We start from the raw sequence: 18,152 nt of genomic DNA, 5'->3' as shown, positions 1-18,152 counted from the left end.
AACTGCAGAGAGCAGCAGGAGACGGGAGACGGGAGACGGGAGATGGCCTTAAGGCTGCAGAAATGCAATGCGTGCTGCTCAGGCAGAGAATATACGTCTGAGCAGAAGGATGGCGAATGGGAATGGAAATGGGAATGGGATGCGTTTAACGAGCTGCAGCTGATGCGCTCCATGCGTGGCAACAATTTCGCTTGCTTCGGCAAATGAAATGAATACAATTTCTTGTTCGAGCTGTTTGGCTTTTTAATTGCATTAAATTACAAAATTTCCGCTACGGCTGCGCTGCTGTGGTGGCGTAGGCGTGGCAGGTGGCTGCAGCCAGGGCCGAACAGGAGTCGGGCGGCCAGTGACATGGGCGAGCGAATTACGGGCTTTTAATTAATGTACTGACATGGAAATTTATGGCAGTCGATTTTAATTTATTGAACATTTGCGATGCCGTTTGGGCCGCTTTTGGCTTGGCGCCTTGAAAAGCGCACGGCCCCAGCAAATTTATGGCCAAGTCATGCGAGTCAGTGCCGGCGCAGGAGCAGGAGCAGGAGCAGGAGCAGGAGCAGGAGCAGGCAGTAGCAGGAGGCACAGCCCTGTGGTGCGAGGTGACATAGTGTGGCCGAAGCACATATAAAAGCAGAACAAAGAAATGGATGCCATAAAATGATATTTATTTTTATTGTCGCAACATTATGAAATATTTACGAGCGTTTTGAATTTGATACGAAGGACCGAGAGGAGAGAACAAAAAAATAATAAGGAGCAAACAAATTGTCCGAAATAAGATATAGAATGAGGCCCAATAGATATATATGCAGCTGTGCATATACGGGAAATATACGCGGATGGGCTATCGCCGGAGTTGCTGTGGTCCTCGCTCAGGCTTGGATGGCGGGCTTGATGCGGCACTTGATGTCCTGGACGCGCACCAGCTGTTTCAGCGGCTTGTTCCTGTTGACGCAGTTCACCCGGCGGGCATCGCAGATGCTGAGCCAGAGGTTGCGGCCGTCCCGAGTGCGCCAGCAGCTGTTGGGCCTCTGATTGACGCAGGACCTGTCGACGCAGCTCCTCACCCTGACGGGGTTCCTGGTGGGGGCACAGCGGGCGGTGCCCTCGATGCCCCTGACATTGGCGCACTGCCGCAGGCTCGTCTGTCGCAGCGGCTTCAGGCCCAGATCCCTCAGCGCGCAGTTGCGTTCGCGCAGTCGGCAGGGTCGCAGCTTGGTGCACAGATTGGTCCTGGCATCCCGGGTGCAGACCCAATCGGTGCGCCTCAAGTCCCCCACAGTGCAGCGGCCCACGCAGACGGGTCTGGGCCTGTTCGTGGCCAGGGCAGCAGTCGCCAGGACGACGATTAGCATGCAGCAAATGGTGAGCTTGTACATGACTCGAACTGCAGTTGGAGCTGGAACTGGAACTGGAATTGGGCTGGAATCGGAGCTGAGCTGACTTGAGCTGTTGAGAGAAGCAAGCGACAGTTGCTGATGACTGCCCAGACACCTCGGCGGGCTATTTATACGGCCGGCCAGCGCGAGGCGGCATTCTCTGGCGACAACTGCTCCCATTTCCCCCTTCAGTGGGCCAGACAATCGAATAACGTCTTCTTTAGTCAATCTGACAAAAAGTTTACTTGCAAAATACACGAAACAAAACAATGAATGCGGGAGTATTCTCTTGTCTCGAATATGCCTTTGTGTTAAGTAAATAATGAGTTTTTAATAAGATTGTGTGACAGCTTTCCACTCAGAGATTTCGATATAGTTCTATCGATAAGGCTGTTATCTGTCAATGATTAACTCAAATGGCAGTATACAAATAAGAATCTCGCTTAATTTGGGCAAAGTTATGTAATTTGGGGCCAAAGGCTCGTCATGGGAATGCCATAACACGTGTCTGGTTTCATTAGGGCAAATGAAATCGAGCCGATATAATGTTTATTGATTTGAGGCAGCCAATGACAACAAATCTAGAAATCAGTTCGCAATAATTTAGCAAGCATAATTTCAATTAATCCACTGAGGTGGGCGTACCTTATATCTAGGAAGGAAGAATTTACCTTGAGATCAAATATCAAAACGAATTTCAACGTTTGTTATTTTCCCAATTATATTTTATGCTTTTACTTAATCAGTGACTCATGCCTTCTGCCTCAACAGTTTGATATCATTTCGCAGTCAAGAATTTCTACGATCAAAGTGAGCATTGAGAGGCAAACGGGGCACATAGCCGCTCGCTCCAGCTCACTCATTCATTTTGAAACGGATTTGATCGAGCAACAACCTAAATTTTTCACATTCAACAAAATACAAATTTCAAAAAAAAAGTAACAAAAATCAGAAACAGTAAATATCGTTTATTTCATTTGTACACGTTCGTCGTTCAGATCGAAAAAAAAATCTGAAATAATATTTGTTTGGCCAAAAAGTCGAGAAAATATCCAGTGAAAATGCGTGATTGGGCCTCCAGTCGCAGTCCGAGGAGGGAGGGAAGATCGGCCAATTCCGATCCGGCTCCGCATGCCGTACTGTCGAAGCGGGTCTCCCGCTTGCCGTCGTCGTCGTCGTCCACCTGCGACAGCGAAAGCGACTCGGAGAGCTGCTACTCCAGCAGTGGCTCGATGTCTTGCAGCACTTGCTTTTCGGTGACGTCGACCAGCTCTTCGGAGAGCGAGGTTGAGAGAACGAGGCGACCACGCCGACGCTCGCGCAAATACAAGACGTTGAAGCGATCCCACAGCAAATCGAAATATCGTAGCGATTCGCGTAGCTCCCGTAAGAAGGTCGCCTCAGCTGCCATTGCGCCGGCTCCGGCTGCAGCACAATTGCCGCCTTCGGCCCCAACCACGATCGAGGCTGTGTTTGCCATGTCCACAGTTGTGCCGAATCCTGCGCCAGCGCCGGCGACCAAGCCGGCTAGTGCCTCAACGCAGGATGCCAAAGCGAATGGGGCTTGCTCGTTTACGCCGTGCACCAAACGGCGCCGGAGTCGCAGTGACCATGGCTCCCGCTCGACGCCGTCGGGCAACGAGTCGAAGAGCAAGAGCAAGCATTCGTCAAAGTCGCACGGGTCCAAGTCCAAGAAGTCGAGATCATGCTCGAAGCACTCGCTGGACAAGCACAAGAGCTCGGCCACTACCAAGTCGAAGACCATCTCGAAGGAGGTAAACGGGGAGCAAAAGCGAAAGGAAAAGGACAGCAGCTGCTCGACGCCCTCACCGCTTAGAGGCAAGGACAAGCACACTTCGGGCAAGGCCAAGCTGAGCGAGACGACGGAGCAGGCCAAGCCGAAGGACAAGGATGAGTTGAAGTTGGAGTGCAAGTCACATGCGCGCAAGGAGGAGGCGAAGCTGAAGAAAGAGGAGGAGAAGAGGTCGTGCTCAGCTCATCGGGAGAAGCGTCGCCAGGAGATGGCGAGGGCGCGCAGTCACACCACTGAACTACGCGACTACCGCAGGAGTAGGCGTGAGGGCGGCCGCACCGTGGACTGGCGCTCTTCGTCGCGAAAAACGCCACGCCCTCGCGCACGCCGCTCGCCCTCCGATCAGAGCTTGCGGTCTCGTTCCCGCCGCTCGCTCACGCGCCAGTCGACGCTGCCCAGAAGCTATCGGCGTCGCAGCGCGAGGCGTACGCCCAGTCCGTGGATGTCGCACGATCGCGATCCAAGAACCGTGCGCCTGCACATCAGGGGCCTGACGCGCCAGGTGACCAAAAGCGATATCATTGAGATCTTTGGCAGCTTTGGCCAGCTGACCAATGTTGATTTTCCCATAGATCATTACTATTACAACGGCTGCACGCCCGCCGGGCGCGGCTACGCCTTTGTCGAATACGCCAATCCCGAGGACTGCAAGCGCGCCCGGAGGACCATGGACGGCGGCAGGATCGACGGCACTCACATTGTCGTCTCTCCGTTCAAGGAGAATATGGTGCGTTTTCCCCGGCGTCGTCCTTCTCCACTGAATGCCCGGGATCGTTATTGAATTCCAAATGTTGTACAACGCACACGAGTTACACACACACAGAGAAAGAGAGAGAGAGAGACAGAGAGAGAGAGAGAGAGAGAGACACACGTAAGGAGATAGAGCGAGATGCAAGGAGATAGCGAGATATAGAGAGGCAAACTAGGAAAGAGACAGACACACTGCGAGAGAGATATACAGGAACAGAGGGACACACAGTGAAAAAGAGCTACAAAGAGAGAGACACATAGGGAATCACAGAGAGCGAGAGAGCGAAACAATGTAATGCAATCCACTGATAAATGTATATAAATAAACAAATAAATAAAATATATAAAAATAAATAATCATTCTAAATACATAGGGGAATAAATATATATCATAATACACGATAAATGAATTTACTGGCCAAGTCCGTTCTCTTCTTTTCTGTAAGGGGCGTGGCTAATCCCATAGTCAAATCGATGTACTACAAATCTGTTGTATAACGCATAAGAAATCTATATAAATTAATAAAATTAAGTGCATAAAATATTTAGAATATATGTAGAATATATAAGTAGCCATCATTGTATGCCACCTTCGTCTGCGAATATTCCCGAGAAGAGGAAGAGCAAGGTGCATAAATGTATATGCACATACATCTTTATATTTCTTTCTTTACTTTCGCAATCGAAGCAGCCCAGATTTTTCAATCAAACGCGGCCAATTTTACTCAACTAGTGCATTTTATATGAACTGCTAAATTCAGTTCAAACCCAGGTCTTCATATGGATATGAGGCTCAGAGTCCCAAAAGACTGAGGTAGTAGAAATAGTGCGCCTATTGCCTATTCATATACGCATGCATATAAAATCTATATTGACTCAGTTTGAACTGAAACAACATTTTGCTCAACTAGAAATTTGGCAATTCTGAACAGATTCTGAAAAGATTTTGATTGTTGAACTATAACAAATGAGATTCTTAAATAAATATAAATTGCTTAATAATACAGGTTCAGCTGATGAATGCGCGCCGTTCGCTTGATAATTGAGACCAGCTGCTCTTGTTGCATTCTTTTCCCAAAGTCCATAGTGCATGCTTGCTCTCTCTCTCTCTCTCTCTCTTTCTCTCTTGCATAAACTCAATATTGGGGCACCTGTTTGCTCCATGCAATGTGTGTGTGCGTGTGTGTGTGTGTAGGTGCATAAAACATGCATGTGCCTTTCAATTAATGCTATTCAAAACATTGTAAGGTCGAAACAGCTGCCACGAAGCACTTGCGCAAATAAATAAATAAGTGAAATAAAAAAAATTAAATTAAAAAAAAAAAAAAATTTAAAAACGAATGTAAATATTTTATAAATGCAAAATATTGCATAACAGTTGAACCGCAAACTGACGCAATTTCGCCAAGTTTCGCTTGACATTAATTTGCTTTTATGTAATTAGTTGGGCTTGTTGTATAGAAAAAAACCCCCGAATTGATATGCATGCAAAATGTCAAAATTTTGCCTTTGACATTTGCAATTCAAATTAGAAACTAAAATATACGACATTTTCAATAAATGAAAATACGTATTAGACTAAATTCAATTAAAGTCGCATTTAATTAGGCAAACCAAAAATATTTAATATTAATCAGAATATCAGCTAATCAGACTACTTTGAATGCTCGAAATGAAATGATTACTCCTAGTGATTCCTCCAAGTACTTCCCCTAAATGGTGCATTCAAATAGTTTCTGCAAGTATTTCCTCTAAGCATTTCCTCTATGTAGTTTATCTATCTCTATATAGCTTTTCTATGTTTATCTAAGTAGTTTCTCCATGTAAATTCTCCAATTCGTTTCTCTAAATATTTCTTTTAAGTATTGTCTTTATTTTCTCTCAGTAGTTCCTCTGTGTAGTACCTTCAAGTGTTTACTTTAAGTATTTCCCTAAAATATTTCCTCTACCAAAACAGCCTAATTAGTTCTTCCAAGTATTTCCAAGTACTTCCAAATACTTCCAAGTACTTCCAAGTACTTCGAAGTACTTCCAAATACTTCCAAGTTCTTCCAAGTACTTCCAAGTTCTTCCTAGTCGTTTCTCTAATTGTTTCTTCTAAGAATTTTCTTTCAGTAGTTTTAAGTATTTCCTTAAAGTATTTCTGCTTAGTATTTCCTTTCAGCATTTCCTCTAAAAACTTCCTCCATGTCTTCAATGCTTAGCTGAACGATCATTTAATATTTAGACCCCCTCCAGGCCTGGGCGACTGAAGAAATGCTGCAGCTGCTGCCCTATATATAGGGCGCCTCTCACTCAAACACCAAGCTCTGCTCAAATGTTGAGGCCGGTGTCAGGTAGAGGTCGTTGCAATTGCGCTTTGAGTGACCAATGGGAATGCTCTCTGCTGCTTAAAGATTTCTCTTACTTAAATAAAAATACCAAATGAAGACTGCTGCATACATATAGATTACATAAATGATCTTCAGTAGTTCTTCATCTGTCTTAGACGGACTACCCCCCAATTCCTTAAGAATACATAGATGTACATACAAAGCAAATGGTTTTACCTCACTTAAGGCTAAGACTCTATATTCTTTTATATTCATCCCTAATCGAAACGCCTTCTCTCTTCTCACAGCTGCCCTCGCGTGCCCTCAGCTCGATGCAAAAGCTGACCGCCCTGGACTTTGACTACAACGAGATTTCGCGCATCGAGGACTACAGCTTCTATGGGCTGCGCGTGTCCAAGCTGAACATCAAGGGCAATCGGCTGCAGGCCATACCGGAGCATGGCTTCGCCGGTCTGGAGGACTGCATGCAGGAGATTGACGTGTCGGAGAACGGTCTGCGAACATTTCCGATGATGGCGCTGCGCAAGCTGGACCACCTGCGCATCCTGCGGCTCTCCAACAACAAGATCTCCACGTTCTATGGCGACATTCAGCTGGCCACGAACAATGCCTCGGCGGCGGCGGCAACGGCGGCCGCCCTGCAGCTGCCCTCGCTGATCCTGCTGGATCTGAGCTCGAATCAGTTCAGCGAGATTGCGCACGACTGCTTTCGCGCCTTTCCCCAGCTGAAGACGCTGTCGTTCTATGCCAATCAGATCGAGATCGTGCAGCCGGAGGCCTTCAGGAGCCTCAAGGAGCTGATGTCGCTGGACATGTCGCACAATCGCATCATCACGCTCGATCCGAAGGTCTTCGACAAGAACAAACGGCTGCAGACCGTCGACCTCAGCCACAATCACATACACGCCATCGGCGGGGTCTTCTCCAATCTGCCGCAGCTGCGCGAGGTGTTCCTCTCCGAGAACAATATACTGGAGCTGCCCGCGGATGCGTTCACCAATTCGACCAATGTGGATGTCATCTACCTGGAGTCGAATGGCATTGCCCACATCGATCCCAATGTGTTCAGTACGTTGGCCAACTTGGATCACTTGTACTTGCGCTCCAACTTCATTCCCCTGGTGCCCGTCACCCTCTTCGACAAGTGCACGAAGCTCTCGTCGCTGTCGCTGGACAACAATGAGATTCAAGACCTGGAGATTGGCATGTTCCGCAAGCTGGAGCAGCTGCGTGAGGTGCGGCTGCACAACAATCGCATTCGCCGCGTGCGGAAGGGGGTGTTCGAGCCGCTGCCGGCGCTCCAGGAGCTGCACATCCAGAAGAACAACATCGAGGACATCGAGCCGGGCGCCTTCCACACCTTGGCCAACATGCAGCACATCAATCTGCAGGACAATCAGCTGACCATGCTGGAGGACATCTTTCCGGAGCAGAACTCCTCGCTGCTCTCCATTCAGCTGGAGGCGAACTATCTGCACAAGATCCACCAGCGCACGTTCCGGCAGCAGCAGCGCATTCAGATCATGTGGCTGCGCGACAATCAGCTGGTGAAGATCGACCGATCGCTGTTCGTGGACACGCCCCATCTGGGCCGGCTCTACCTGAGCAACAATCGCATACGCGAGATCGAGAAGGACACCTTCGCCAGCCTGGGGCTGCTCAAGTTCCTCGACCTGAGCGGCAATCAGCTGCGTCAGCTGCGCCGCGACTACTTCGCCACTCTGCACAGCCTGGAGGAGCTCAGTCTGGCCAACAATCAGATCGAGGCCATCGAGGGCTACGCCTTCAGCCGGCTGAAGCAGCTCAAGTCCCTGGATCTCTCGCACAATCCGCTGGTGCAGCTGACACGCGACATATTCCTGGACGAGCTGCCCCTGAGCACGCTCAATCTGCGCAACACCTCGCTGCGCAAGCTGGAGCAGCACACGTTCAAGTCCATGCAGAATCTGAATGAGCTCAATCTGGAGCGCAATCAGCTCAATCCGGCGGACATACAAAAGCTCGACGTGCCCAGCCTGAGGCGTCTGCATCTCTCGCACAACAACTTCAGCCACGTGGGCATCGGCGGCGCCGTTGGGGGCATCATGTCGGGCATGTTCGACAAGCTGCGCTCCCTGCAGCAGCTCTCCATGGCCAACTGCAGCCTGAGCAGCATACCCGATCAGCTGTTCGCCAAGAACACGAACCTGGTGCGCATCGATCTGTGCGACAATCAGCTGACCGAGATGAACCGCAACATCTTCAGCGGACTGAACGTGTTCAAGGAGCTGCGCCTGTGCCGCAACAATCTCGTCGAGTTCCCGCACATCGCCCTCTACAATCTGAGCACGCTGGAGACCCTGGATCTGGCCAGGAATCAACTGAACTCCATTGACTTCTTCAAGCTGAGCGGCACCCTCAATCTGCGGCAACTGGTGCTGCGCGACAACAAGATCAGCTCGCTGAGCGGCTTCAATGCGGTCAACCTGACGCAGCTGGACAATGTGGATCTCAGCGGCAATCTGCTGCTCTCGCTGCCGGCCAACTTTCTGCGGCACTCGATCAATCTGCAGCGCGTGGACTTGTCCAGCAATCGGTTCCTGCAGATACCCAGCTCGGCGCTGTCGGACGCGTCCATACCGCGCCTGTCCTGGCTCAATCTGACCGGCAATCCCATCAATAAGATCTATACGGTGAAGGAGGAGCGCTATCTCTACCTGAAGGAGCTCTACATCTGTCAGACGAACCTCTCCATACTCACGTCCAAGGACTTTGAGGCCTTTCAGGCACTGCAGCATCTGCATCTGGTCAACAATCGCATCACACGCATCTCGCCCGGCGCCTTCAAGTCGCTGGTTAATCTGCTCACCCTGGACATCAGCGTCAACGAGCTGGAGATGCTGCCCAAGGAGCGCCTGCAGGGACTGCGTCTGCTGCGCCTGCTCAACATATCCCACAACACGCTCAAGGATCTGGATGAGTTCAGCAGCGAGCTGGGCCAGCTGCAGACGCTGGACCTCAGCTTCAATCAGCTGGATCGCATCTCCAAGAAGACCTTTCGCAACCTGCACGGACTCGTCGAGCTGCTGCTCATGGGCAACCGGATGACGGCGCTGTCGAACGACGGCTTTCGCTACTTGCGGAAGCTGCATCTGCTCGATCTGCGCAAGAACTACTTTGAGCTGGTGCCGCTGGAGCCGCTGCGGCCGCTCGAAACGAATCTGCGCACTCTGAAGCTGGAGGGTGAGTACCGAGGCAGCGGCGCTTAACCAGCCGTAAATTCACAGTCCTTTAGCTAATTTGGTGCTTACTCTGATGGCATTTTCATTTGTATTTCGTTCACGCACACTCGCACACACACACACACACACACACGCATATACAGAGAATCCACTGCATTGCAGCTGTGATGCACAAAAGCTCTGGGAATGGCTGCGGGATCATCGCAAATGGTCGCTATCGCCAACGGGCGGTGATAACATTAATTATCTGAGGTGCGAACACCCGACGGAGCTGCGCGGCAAGGTGTTTGGCCGCATGGAGCCGCAGCAATTTTGTGACGCCCCATTAATACCCAAAATGGCCATACAGGACATACAGCCCTATTCGGTGGTCGTTTCCTGGCAGAGTCGCGACCATTTGGGCCTCACTGGCTTTGAAATTGTTTACCACGCCACCGGCGATGGACTCATTGCGGCACCAGCCGACCGCGACGACGCCCGAGGCCGCACCGATAATCATCACGAACGGGATAGGGATAGGGAACGGGAACGGGACCGAGACCGGGACCGGGACTACGATATGCAGCGACAGCACAGCGAGTTTGAGCGAGACAGCGAGAGGGAGCGGCTGGCCCAGTTTGCTGCCACGGATGAGGTGAGTGGCCAATGATTGCTCAACCAGACGCTAACTGACAGTGGACGCACAAATTTGAAAGAAATCCGATGTAAAGCACTCGATGCCGGCTCCTGCCGCCCCTGCTCCACTTTGGTACTCTTGTCCTGTTTGGCCCCCGGCCCGTAATTCTCTTTTAATAAACGCTTAATCAACGCTTAGCGGTCGCCGTGGAGCAGGGGCCGCCATGTGGCCTCGTTCGATCGGCGATAAACTGCGCAACTTTGTGCATACAAAATTTAATTTAAGCATCCCGTTGCCCCGGGCTCTCAACTAACTAAGATGCCGATGGCACAGTGGGCTCGACACGGACGAAATGCGCACAGAAAGCGTGAATAGACTCTTTTGTTCCGAGGCGATTTTAATTTGCTTAGGAACTGTTTTAGTAAGCCAAACTTTTCAGTTGAAATAGTTGAAGTAGAAGTTTATATCAATCTCTCAAAAAATTTTAATCTCTTGATTTGAACAACAGAAATTTGTTTTAATTATTTTTTTTTAATATTTAAGCTATTAAGAGATTTGTTTTCTATTATAATTCATTAATTATGTTATTAGGATACCGAATTGTATTAGGATGAATAAAATAGCAAATAATAATAAATAATATTTAGATAAAAATATTAATATTAATTAATAGAGAAGAAACACAAAATTTACAAGCATATTAAAAATATATAAATAAAAAGAATAAAATGAAATAATGAGAACAACTGAAATAATTAAAACACTAAAACAATTTTGAAAAAATTTAAAAATAATGAAGATGAAAGCTTAAAAAAATATATATATTAAAAATATGAAAAAAATATAACAAATAAATAAAACTAAGACTATATAAAAATATCAAAAAAAAAATTTTTTTTAAATAATATAATAAGAATAGATATATTGAGCTTAAAAAAATATATATATTAAAAATATGAAAAAAATATAACAAATAAATAAATCTAAGACTATATAAAAATATCAAATAAAACAAATTTAAAAAAATAATATAATAAGAATTAAAATATTGAGCTTAAAAAAATATATATATTAAAAATATCAAAAAAACAAAAAAAAAAATATATATATAACAAATAAATAAAACTAAGATTATATAAGAATATAAAAAAAAAAAATTTTTAAAAATAATATAATAAAAATATAAATACATTTAAGCTACTTAAAAATAATCAAATTAAAAAACATAATGATAAAACATTAAAAAATAATTATACAAAACAAAATGAAAATAATATACAAAATTTAGTCTATATATTTTACTCAAATTAATATTAAACAAACGTAGCTTATTTAGCTATTATTTGCCATCATTTTTTTTACAATTGAATCGCTAATCGAGCCCATTGTCCAGGTCAGTTAGTCATATTGCGGCCGCAGGCCCCAAAAGAAAATTTTAATAAAACGACTTGACGAGGGCGACGCCGACGATGATGATGATAGTGATGATGACGGAGATGACAATGACGATGATGATGATGATGGAGAATTGGTGACTGGGGCATATTGAGTGCATGACTGAGGTTGGCATCGCAATAATTATGTTGAAAACTTGGTTAATTTATTCCACAGATACACGGCAAGCGGCTAAACGGCACGGCCAGCTCGACAAAGCTAACGAAATTGAGTCCCAACACGCGCTATCACATCTGCGTCATCGGCACGGGTAATTGGCTCTCGGAGCCGTTGGCCAACGCGCTCCAAAGGCTCCACTATAATGAGTCGCGCGACGAGCTGCTGCTCACGCTGGCAGCAGCTGGAGATGGGCCCCTGGCCGCCGCCCTGCCCTCCATGCCGGACAGCTATTCGCCGTATCAGCATCTGAACGGCGCCATCCACGAGCAGCAGCTGCAGCAGCAGCAGCAGCAGCAGCAGCAGCAGGCGCTGATTGAGAACAGCATCGGGACGGACAAGGCGCTGCATGAGGTGCTCAAGAACTCGCACATCTCGGCCTGCACCGACGTCCAGACCCTGGACTCCACGCCCAGCCTGATCACGGACGAGAACGGGCTGTCGAGCAACGGCTTCATCCACTCGATACTGACGCGTCGCCTGGGCCTGATTGTCGGCTGCTGCCTGGGCATCATAGTGTTCATTGTGATGATATCGGTGCTCAGCTACGTGAAGCTCAAGAAGCAGCGCATCGAGAACGCCAAGCGGCAGGCGGCCATGCCGCCCGAGTACATCTCCTATCGACATTTCTCCATACCCAACGAGGAGCTGACGCGCACCGCGGCCAGCGTCAACAACGCCGCGGCCGCAGCGGCCGCCGCCTCGGCGTCGACGGCGCCAGCCGGCGGCGCCCATGGCATGGCCAGCGTGCCGAGTGGCATCAGTGCGCACATTAGCGGCACTAGCTTGAGCACCGGCACCGGCACCGGCACCACCACCACCACGGCAACCACGCCCATTGGCGGCGTGCCGTTGGCCATGGCCAAGTCGGGCAGCCGCAGCCCCATTGTGGGCATCGGGGGGCTCGTTGTGGAGAATGGCGACGCAGCGGGCAGCATTGTGGCCGTCTCCACATCGCCGGCGAGCAGTGCACCGCACAACAATCACAGCCACAACAACCACCACCACCACCACCACCGGCCCAACAACGGGGCCATTGGGGGCTATATGGCGGCGGGCGTGGTGCTCAATACGAACCATTTGAGCGTCTGTTAGTCGGCCCACGCCGGATTATTTCGATTGCATTCGATTTGCAGTCCACTTCATGAATGTTGCATATTATATGCTGAAAGACTTGCTCTCAGTTGTCGTCATTAATGGCATTATCCGTGTCAGCATGCAGCACACATATACATATACATATATATGTATATATTATACTCGAACAATAACCAATTCAATCAGACGCGAGTATTACGAAATATGCAGTGCTCAAAGGGTTACTCAAATAATTCATTCATTTTACCACACTGGCTCTGTCGCTGCACTCACTTGATCTGCCAAATACACAAGCATATATATTTACATATATAAGTGCATACATACATATATATATATATTCGATGTGCCATTCAATTCATTTAGCATAAAAACTTTTTCAATCGGAGAAAATGTCAAAGCATTCTTTATGTTTTCAATGTGGCCCAAAAATGCATTTAATTTATGAGTAAAAAACAAAATAAAATCCAAAAAAAAAAGAAACCAACTTCCAACAAATAAACAGAAAAATAACTAGGTTAGTGATAATAAACATCATGATGCGTTCAACGTTCGTTTAGTTATGACAATTTCAAATAGAGAAAAAAAATATTAAAAAAAATAAAAATAAATAAATATATATAATAATAATACAGAGAGTAAACCATTTTCAATGTAAATACAAGTTGGAGCGCAATGAAAACTCAACTCAAATATGAAAAGCAACACAGAAAAAAAAATGCAAAAAAAAGAAATCTGTTTTTAGTGTAATGATAAATATATTAAAATAAAAGCAAGGAAATACTATGAAAAGTGTCGTAGATAAAGCCAGCTACGCATAGTACATACATGTATTTAGGGTTTAGAGAGGCACAGACACAACTGTAATCAATGTTGATGTTGTTGACAAATTTTTTTTTTCAAACCCAAGCGGAAAAACTTAGATGTAATCGAAAATAAACAATTTTTTTTTTGTCGAAGCAGCGCGGTAAGTAAGAATCACTAACAGTAAACGAAGGAGTTTAAGCATCTCTCTGTCGAGTGGCATTAAACTGCAAGAGCAACATATTATAACTAATTAATCTAATTAAAATATACAATTAAACCAAGAATACAAAATTGGATTAGGCTAAGCGAGCAACAAAAGTAAAAAAAAAAAAACAAAAAAAAAAAAAAAAAAAAAAAAAAACTCAAAGAGTTTCATTTTTAAAATGCAAAAGAAATACATTTTTTTTGTCATCTACTTTATAATTATCATTTTCGTAATACAATAAATAAATAGAATTTTTTTTTTAAATAACTACTTATATGATAATGAAATAACTTTAGTCAAGGATTTAGCTATAAAACGAACTAAATACAAATTGAAAGCATATTTAAATACTTAAGCAAAGCATATTTATGTGACGGAGCGCTGCGTAGTATACCAATTACTTTATGGCCAGCAGAGAGGAGGCGAACAGGCAAGCGAGAGAGAGGGAGAGAGAGAGAGGGAGAGAGAGAGAGAGAGAGAGAAGGAGAAAGCGAAAAATGCAAATGCAAAACCTTAGCAAAAACGAAGCAAATCAAAAGATGTTACGCCCCAGTCCCTGGCTTAGCAGTAGCATACTTATGTGGGCACACGTGAGCCGGGCGTATACCCTGTAAAAGTGACCGCTGCTGGGCGCATTAGTTAAGGCAGAGAGTATGCAAAGCTAACTGAAATCGCTAAATGCAAATCAAAAGCAGACAAACAAACAAAATCAAAAAAATCGCAAATAAGAATCAAATGCAAAAACTACAACAAAACAAAATACCAACAAAAATACCAAAAAATATAAAGACAAAGCAGAAACAAAAACAACAAAAAGTACTTTAAGAGTAAATCTATGCATTAAACGAAGCTTATCAAATGCTCTGCAGCAATAATGTGCGTGTGTGTGTGTGTGTGTGTGAGTTGATGTCCCTCCAGACACACACACACACACACACTCACACCAACACTCAATAGTTCTAGTCTTACGTAGAACTTGAAAGCCAAACAGAATTCACATACGAAACAAAAGCAAAAAGAAACAACAAAAAATACAAATGCAATAAATGAAATTATTATGAACAAAAAACCAAATATTGTATTGAATGCAACAAGAACTAAATATAAATAAATGACAAACGAAATTTAACAATAAATGATGACTCGAAAGTTTTGCTTAATTGAGGTTGGGGAGGGGGAGGGGGAAGGGGAGGTTAAATGCATGCTTTGAAGTAAAGTGTGACAATATATGTGACATATACCTATATATGTATGTATGTGTATCTATACTTATACATATATATCATCTTGTTTTGTCTTTAGAAAATTTTAATGAAATGGACATTTCCGCTGTCTTGAGCACGTTTTCTTATCAACGACATTAAATGCAATGCGGAATTTTAATTAGCCGCGCGCACACACACACACAGATAGACATGCACACGCCCACACACACACACACACATAGACACACAAGTTGAGCAAGGAGCAGCTCGCACCTGCCACAACCCAAATTCAAGCGTTGTTACTCTGCAGCTCTCTTCCACTCACTCTCTCGCTCACTTCCACTCTCTCTTTCCCCCCCACTCTCTCTCTCTTATTGCTAGTTATTAAAATGTATATCATAGAGACTGTGTGTGCAACAAGATGTGCTAGGGGCCAAGAAGCCCCCAACAATAGAAGAGCAACTGCAACTACAAGCAGTCTGTCAGAGAACACACACACATACACACATGCACACACACACACACACACACACATACACACATGCACACACACATAGTCCATTTAAAAGTTGATTCAATAGCTGCTTGTACTATGCAATATTTACAGCAACTGTCATACATCAAAGCTGAAATTTCAGTGAGTGATGTCAGGACCGAATTTTGATTAATCTCAGAGATGTCAACGATGTCAACGAAGGGATTCATTGGCTTTAACTTTACTCAAATTTAATACGCAGTATATGTGACATATTTATAAATGCGAGACATATGCGGCGCTATCGACAAAATTGAAATCGGAATTGAAATGCAAACAAAGACGTAAGCATAGTTTGAGAGTAGGAATGAGCAAGATGGTGAGCAAGAGTTTTATTCGACTTCATTCGACTCAAATTTAAGAGCCGACGAAGCTGGTGCAAGTAGTTGGAGTCGACAGAATTGAGGCTTCAGCTGCCAAAATTGTCAACTGAAATGCAGGGTGTGTAGATAACAAGAAGAGTATTATTTGGTTGTTCATTTAATACAATTTTTTTCCAGTGGAGTATTATTTGGAGCATGCTAGTAGTACAATTGATGTTGCAGACATGGACGTAGGAAAAAACAAGGCTTATCCTGAACAAGAAACATGACAAAAACAATATATGAGCCTGACAACATAGTAAAAACTGGAATTTAAATATTTACCTGAGCGACAATAAACTGATTGCTGAAAGCCTGCCACGGCAGTATCTTTACAGTTTTTAAATCACGTAGTCGTAAATGCGGAAAAAATTATTTGAATCGGCCATTCGAATGGCTTGAATACTGTTGCTTGAATGCATTGTAAAGCTCCAAACTGGTTGGATTCTGGCTTTATACGCAAAGCTGCGGAGGGCTTTGATCTGACTAGTTGCTATGTTATCTACATATGATATTTTTTATATGTACAGAATGCATAAGAGGAAGCAGAAGAAAAAAGTTCGCTGGTTCTGTTTTCTGTTGCCAGCTTAGTGTTTCAGTTCCACATGCTTTACATATGTATAGGTAGAGGAACTAGTGGTAGAGGTTAACATTGCCAGCCGCTAACATTGCCATTACCACAATTTTAACAGTGCCTTTAACAGCTGCAGTTTCGTTGTCTCACTCTAGCACTATTATTTAAAAGCAGAGAGCCCTGAAATATGAAAGGACTGCATGATATAATGCATTCGATGTGCATTTTATATCTTCTACATTTGCCCAATTACTTATTTAATTGTGCAAATATTTGATTAATGTCTGATCGCACTCTCTTGTGTAACAGAATTTAATCATCGATTGGAGCTAAATAATCGATTATCATATAATCATAAGATAGCAATCGTGCCATCCCCAATATGCAGGCAGTAAAAGTGTTTTTTGTGTCTTTCAGCGAATTAATAGAAATAAAGACGCGCTGACACATGAGCTTAACTTGTTCACAGTTTACTTTGTTTCTGCGAGACTTTTACGACTAATAGACTATACAGAATGTATGCATATGTGAGGTTTACTGCATGAAGTGTCATTGCAAACAGTGTCAAACTTTGTAAGTTGGATCTGCCTGAAAATTAAATAGATTTGATAAGAATATGCAGGAGCTCTCTCTCTCTCTCTCACTCTCTCTGTAGTGTACCATCTCACTCTCTGGAATTAGGTAAAGACTAACTAGCAACAAATTAAATATTGTTAGTGACTCGAAATGCTGCTCTATTGTAAACAGAGTCACATTTCGGCGGCGGCACTGCACTGTGGAGCTCTGCTGGCAATGTAAATTGGCTAGTAAGCTGAGATGTTGGCACACGAATGTTTGTTGTTTGCCCAAAGTGAATAAGGATGCGGCAGCTGGGACAGAGGATTAGGAGCAACGCGAGCAGCGCCAGCAGGAGTCGGCGTCTAGGCAGCTGGCTGCGGCTCCATTTGCATTACTTGCAACAATAAGTAGGTAACTAAGTTGCTTCATTAAAACAAACTTTAATTGGCAAAATTTGCACCTGTCTGACGCGAATAGGAGTACTACATCTCCCTCTCTCTCTCTCTCTCTATCTCTGCCCCTCTCAGTCTCAGTCTGTGCGCATATTTGGAGGAGAGAAAAAAGATACATGACAATATCGACAGCAGGACCATTTACCGCGCTCCACTCGACTAGGAAAGCAGTTTGCGGGGCTTTAGGCAAACAGCAATTGCAGCTGCGTCGGCGAACAGGGCCTGGGAGAGATGGGAGGATGGGAAGACGGGGAGCAGCTGTAGCCACAACTCAAGTCAAGTAACGTCAAGCCAAGTCGTCATCGTCATCTTCATCATCAGCTCAACGACATGGATGTCAACTGTCTGACTTGGCTGTCGCTGTGGGTTCGACTTAATTGCATGACAAGGACAAGCACCGGGCTGGCAACGAGCTGGGCGAATGAAAGACGCACAAATACCCTGCCTGCATACCCATATGAGCTCCTGCCTGTACTGTGTACAGGGTATCTGTTAGCTGGCACTCCAGCTGGGCTGCTCAGCCAGTTTTTGTCAAATATTTGCAACAGGACATGTTTGGTAAAATCGAAAGGCATGGCTAGCCAAGCGACAAGCTCGAGTCCTGCAGACAGCAGGACACTCAATCACCAGGTAGCC

The 18,152-nt window shown here is 45.3% G+C and overlaps 3 protein-coding genes across 5 annotated transcripts in view; 2 read left to right on the top strand and 1 right to left on the bottom strand.

Annotated features, from left to right (window-relative positions):
- Nucleotides 1–14,899, top strand: part of LOC115564802 (uncharacterized) — a 120,083-nt gene extending 105,184 nt beyond the window's left edge. For both annotated transcript variants that reach the window (XM_089264162.1, XM_089264161.1), the window contains exons 4-6: nucleotides 6,560–9,494; nucleotides 9,637–10,127; nucleotides 11,721–14,899. In XM_089264162.1, the coding sequence (XP_089120288.1) occupies nucleotides 6,560–9,494; nucleotides 9,637–10,127; nucleotides 11,721–12,815 (4,521 nt within the window). In that variant the 3' untranslated portion in view covers nucleotides 12,816–14,899. The remainder of the gene's footprint in view (nucleotides 1–6,559; nucleotides 9,495–9,636; nucleotides 10,128–11,720) is intronic.
- On the bottom strand, nucleotides 646–1,466 carry LOC115564801 (uncharacterized). Its single transcript, XM_030389508.2, has one exon. The coding sequence runs from the start codon at nucleotides 1,374–1,376 to the stop codon at nucleotides 870–872; it is 507 nt and encodes a 168-aa protein (XP_030245368.2). The 5' UTR covers nucleotides 1,377–1,466; the 3' UTR covers nucleotides 646–869.
- On the top strand, nucleotides 2,260–4,059 carry LOC115564800 (uncharacterized). 2 transcript variants are annotated; one of them, XM_089264877.1, is made up of 2 exons: nucleotides 2,260–3,691; nucleotides 3,762–4,059. In XM_089264877.1, the coding sequence occupies exons 1-2, from the start codon at nucleotides 2,438–2,440 to the stop codon at nucleotides 3,948–3,950; spliced, it is 1,443 nt and encodes a 480-aa protein (XP_089121003.1). In that variant the 5' UTR covers nucleotides 2,260–2,437; the 3' UTR covers nucleotides 3,951–4,059. The 2 variants fall into 2 exon arrangements, with proteins under 2 accessions (XP_089121003.1, XP_030245367.1); XM_030389507.2 differs by having other exon boundaries at nucleotides 2,260–4,059.
- Nucleotides 14,900–18,152: the final 3,253 nt, after the last annotated feature.

The sequence above is a fragment of the Drosophila navojoa genome, chromosome X (assembly GCF_054131105.1).
Source record: "Drosophila navojoa isolate 15081-1374.11 chromosome X, UAZ_NAV_1.0, whole genome shotgun sequence".
NCBI classification, from domain to species: Eukaryota; Metazoa; Arthropoda; class Insecta; order Diptera; family Drosophilidae; genus Drosophila; species Drosophila navojoa.
Note: the sequence above shows the minus strand (reverse complement) of the source record. Positions and strands in the feature narration are given on the sequence as shown.

Coding starts and splice junctions, on each gene's coding strand:
- LOC115564801 (XM_030389508.2), bottom strand. CDS start 1,376: ATGTACAAGCTCACCATTTGCTGCATGCTAATCGTCGTCCTGGCGACT.
- LOC115564800 (XM_030389507.2), top strand. CDS start 2,438: ATGCGTGATTGGGCCTCCAGTCGCAGTCCGAGGAGGGAGGGAAGATCG.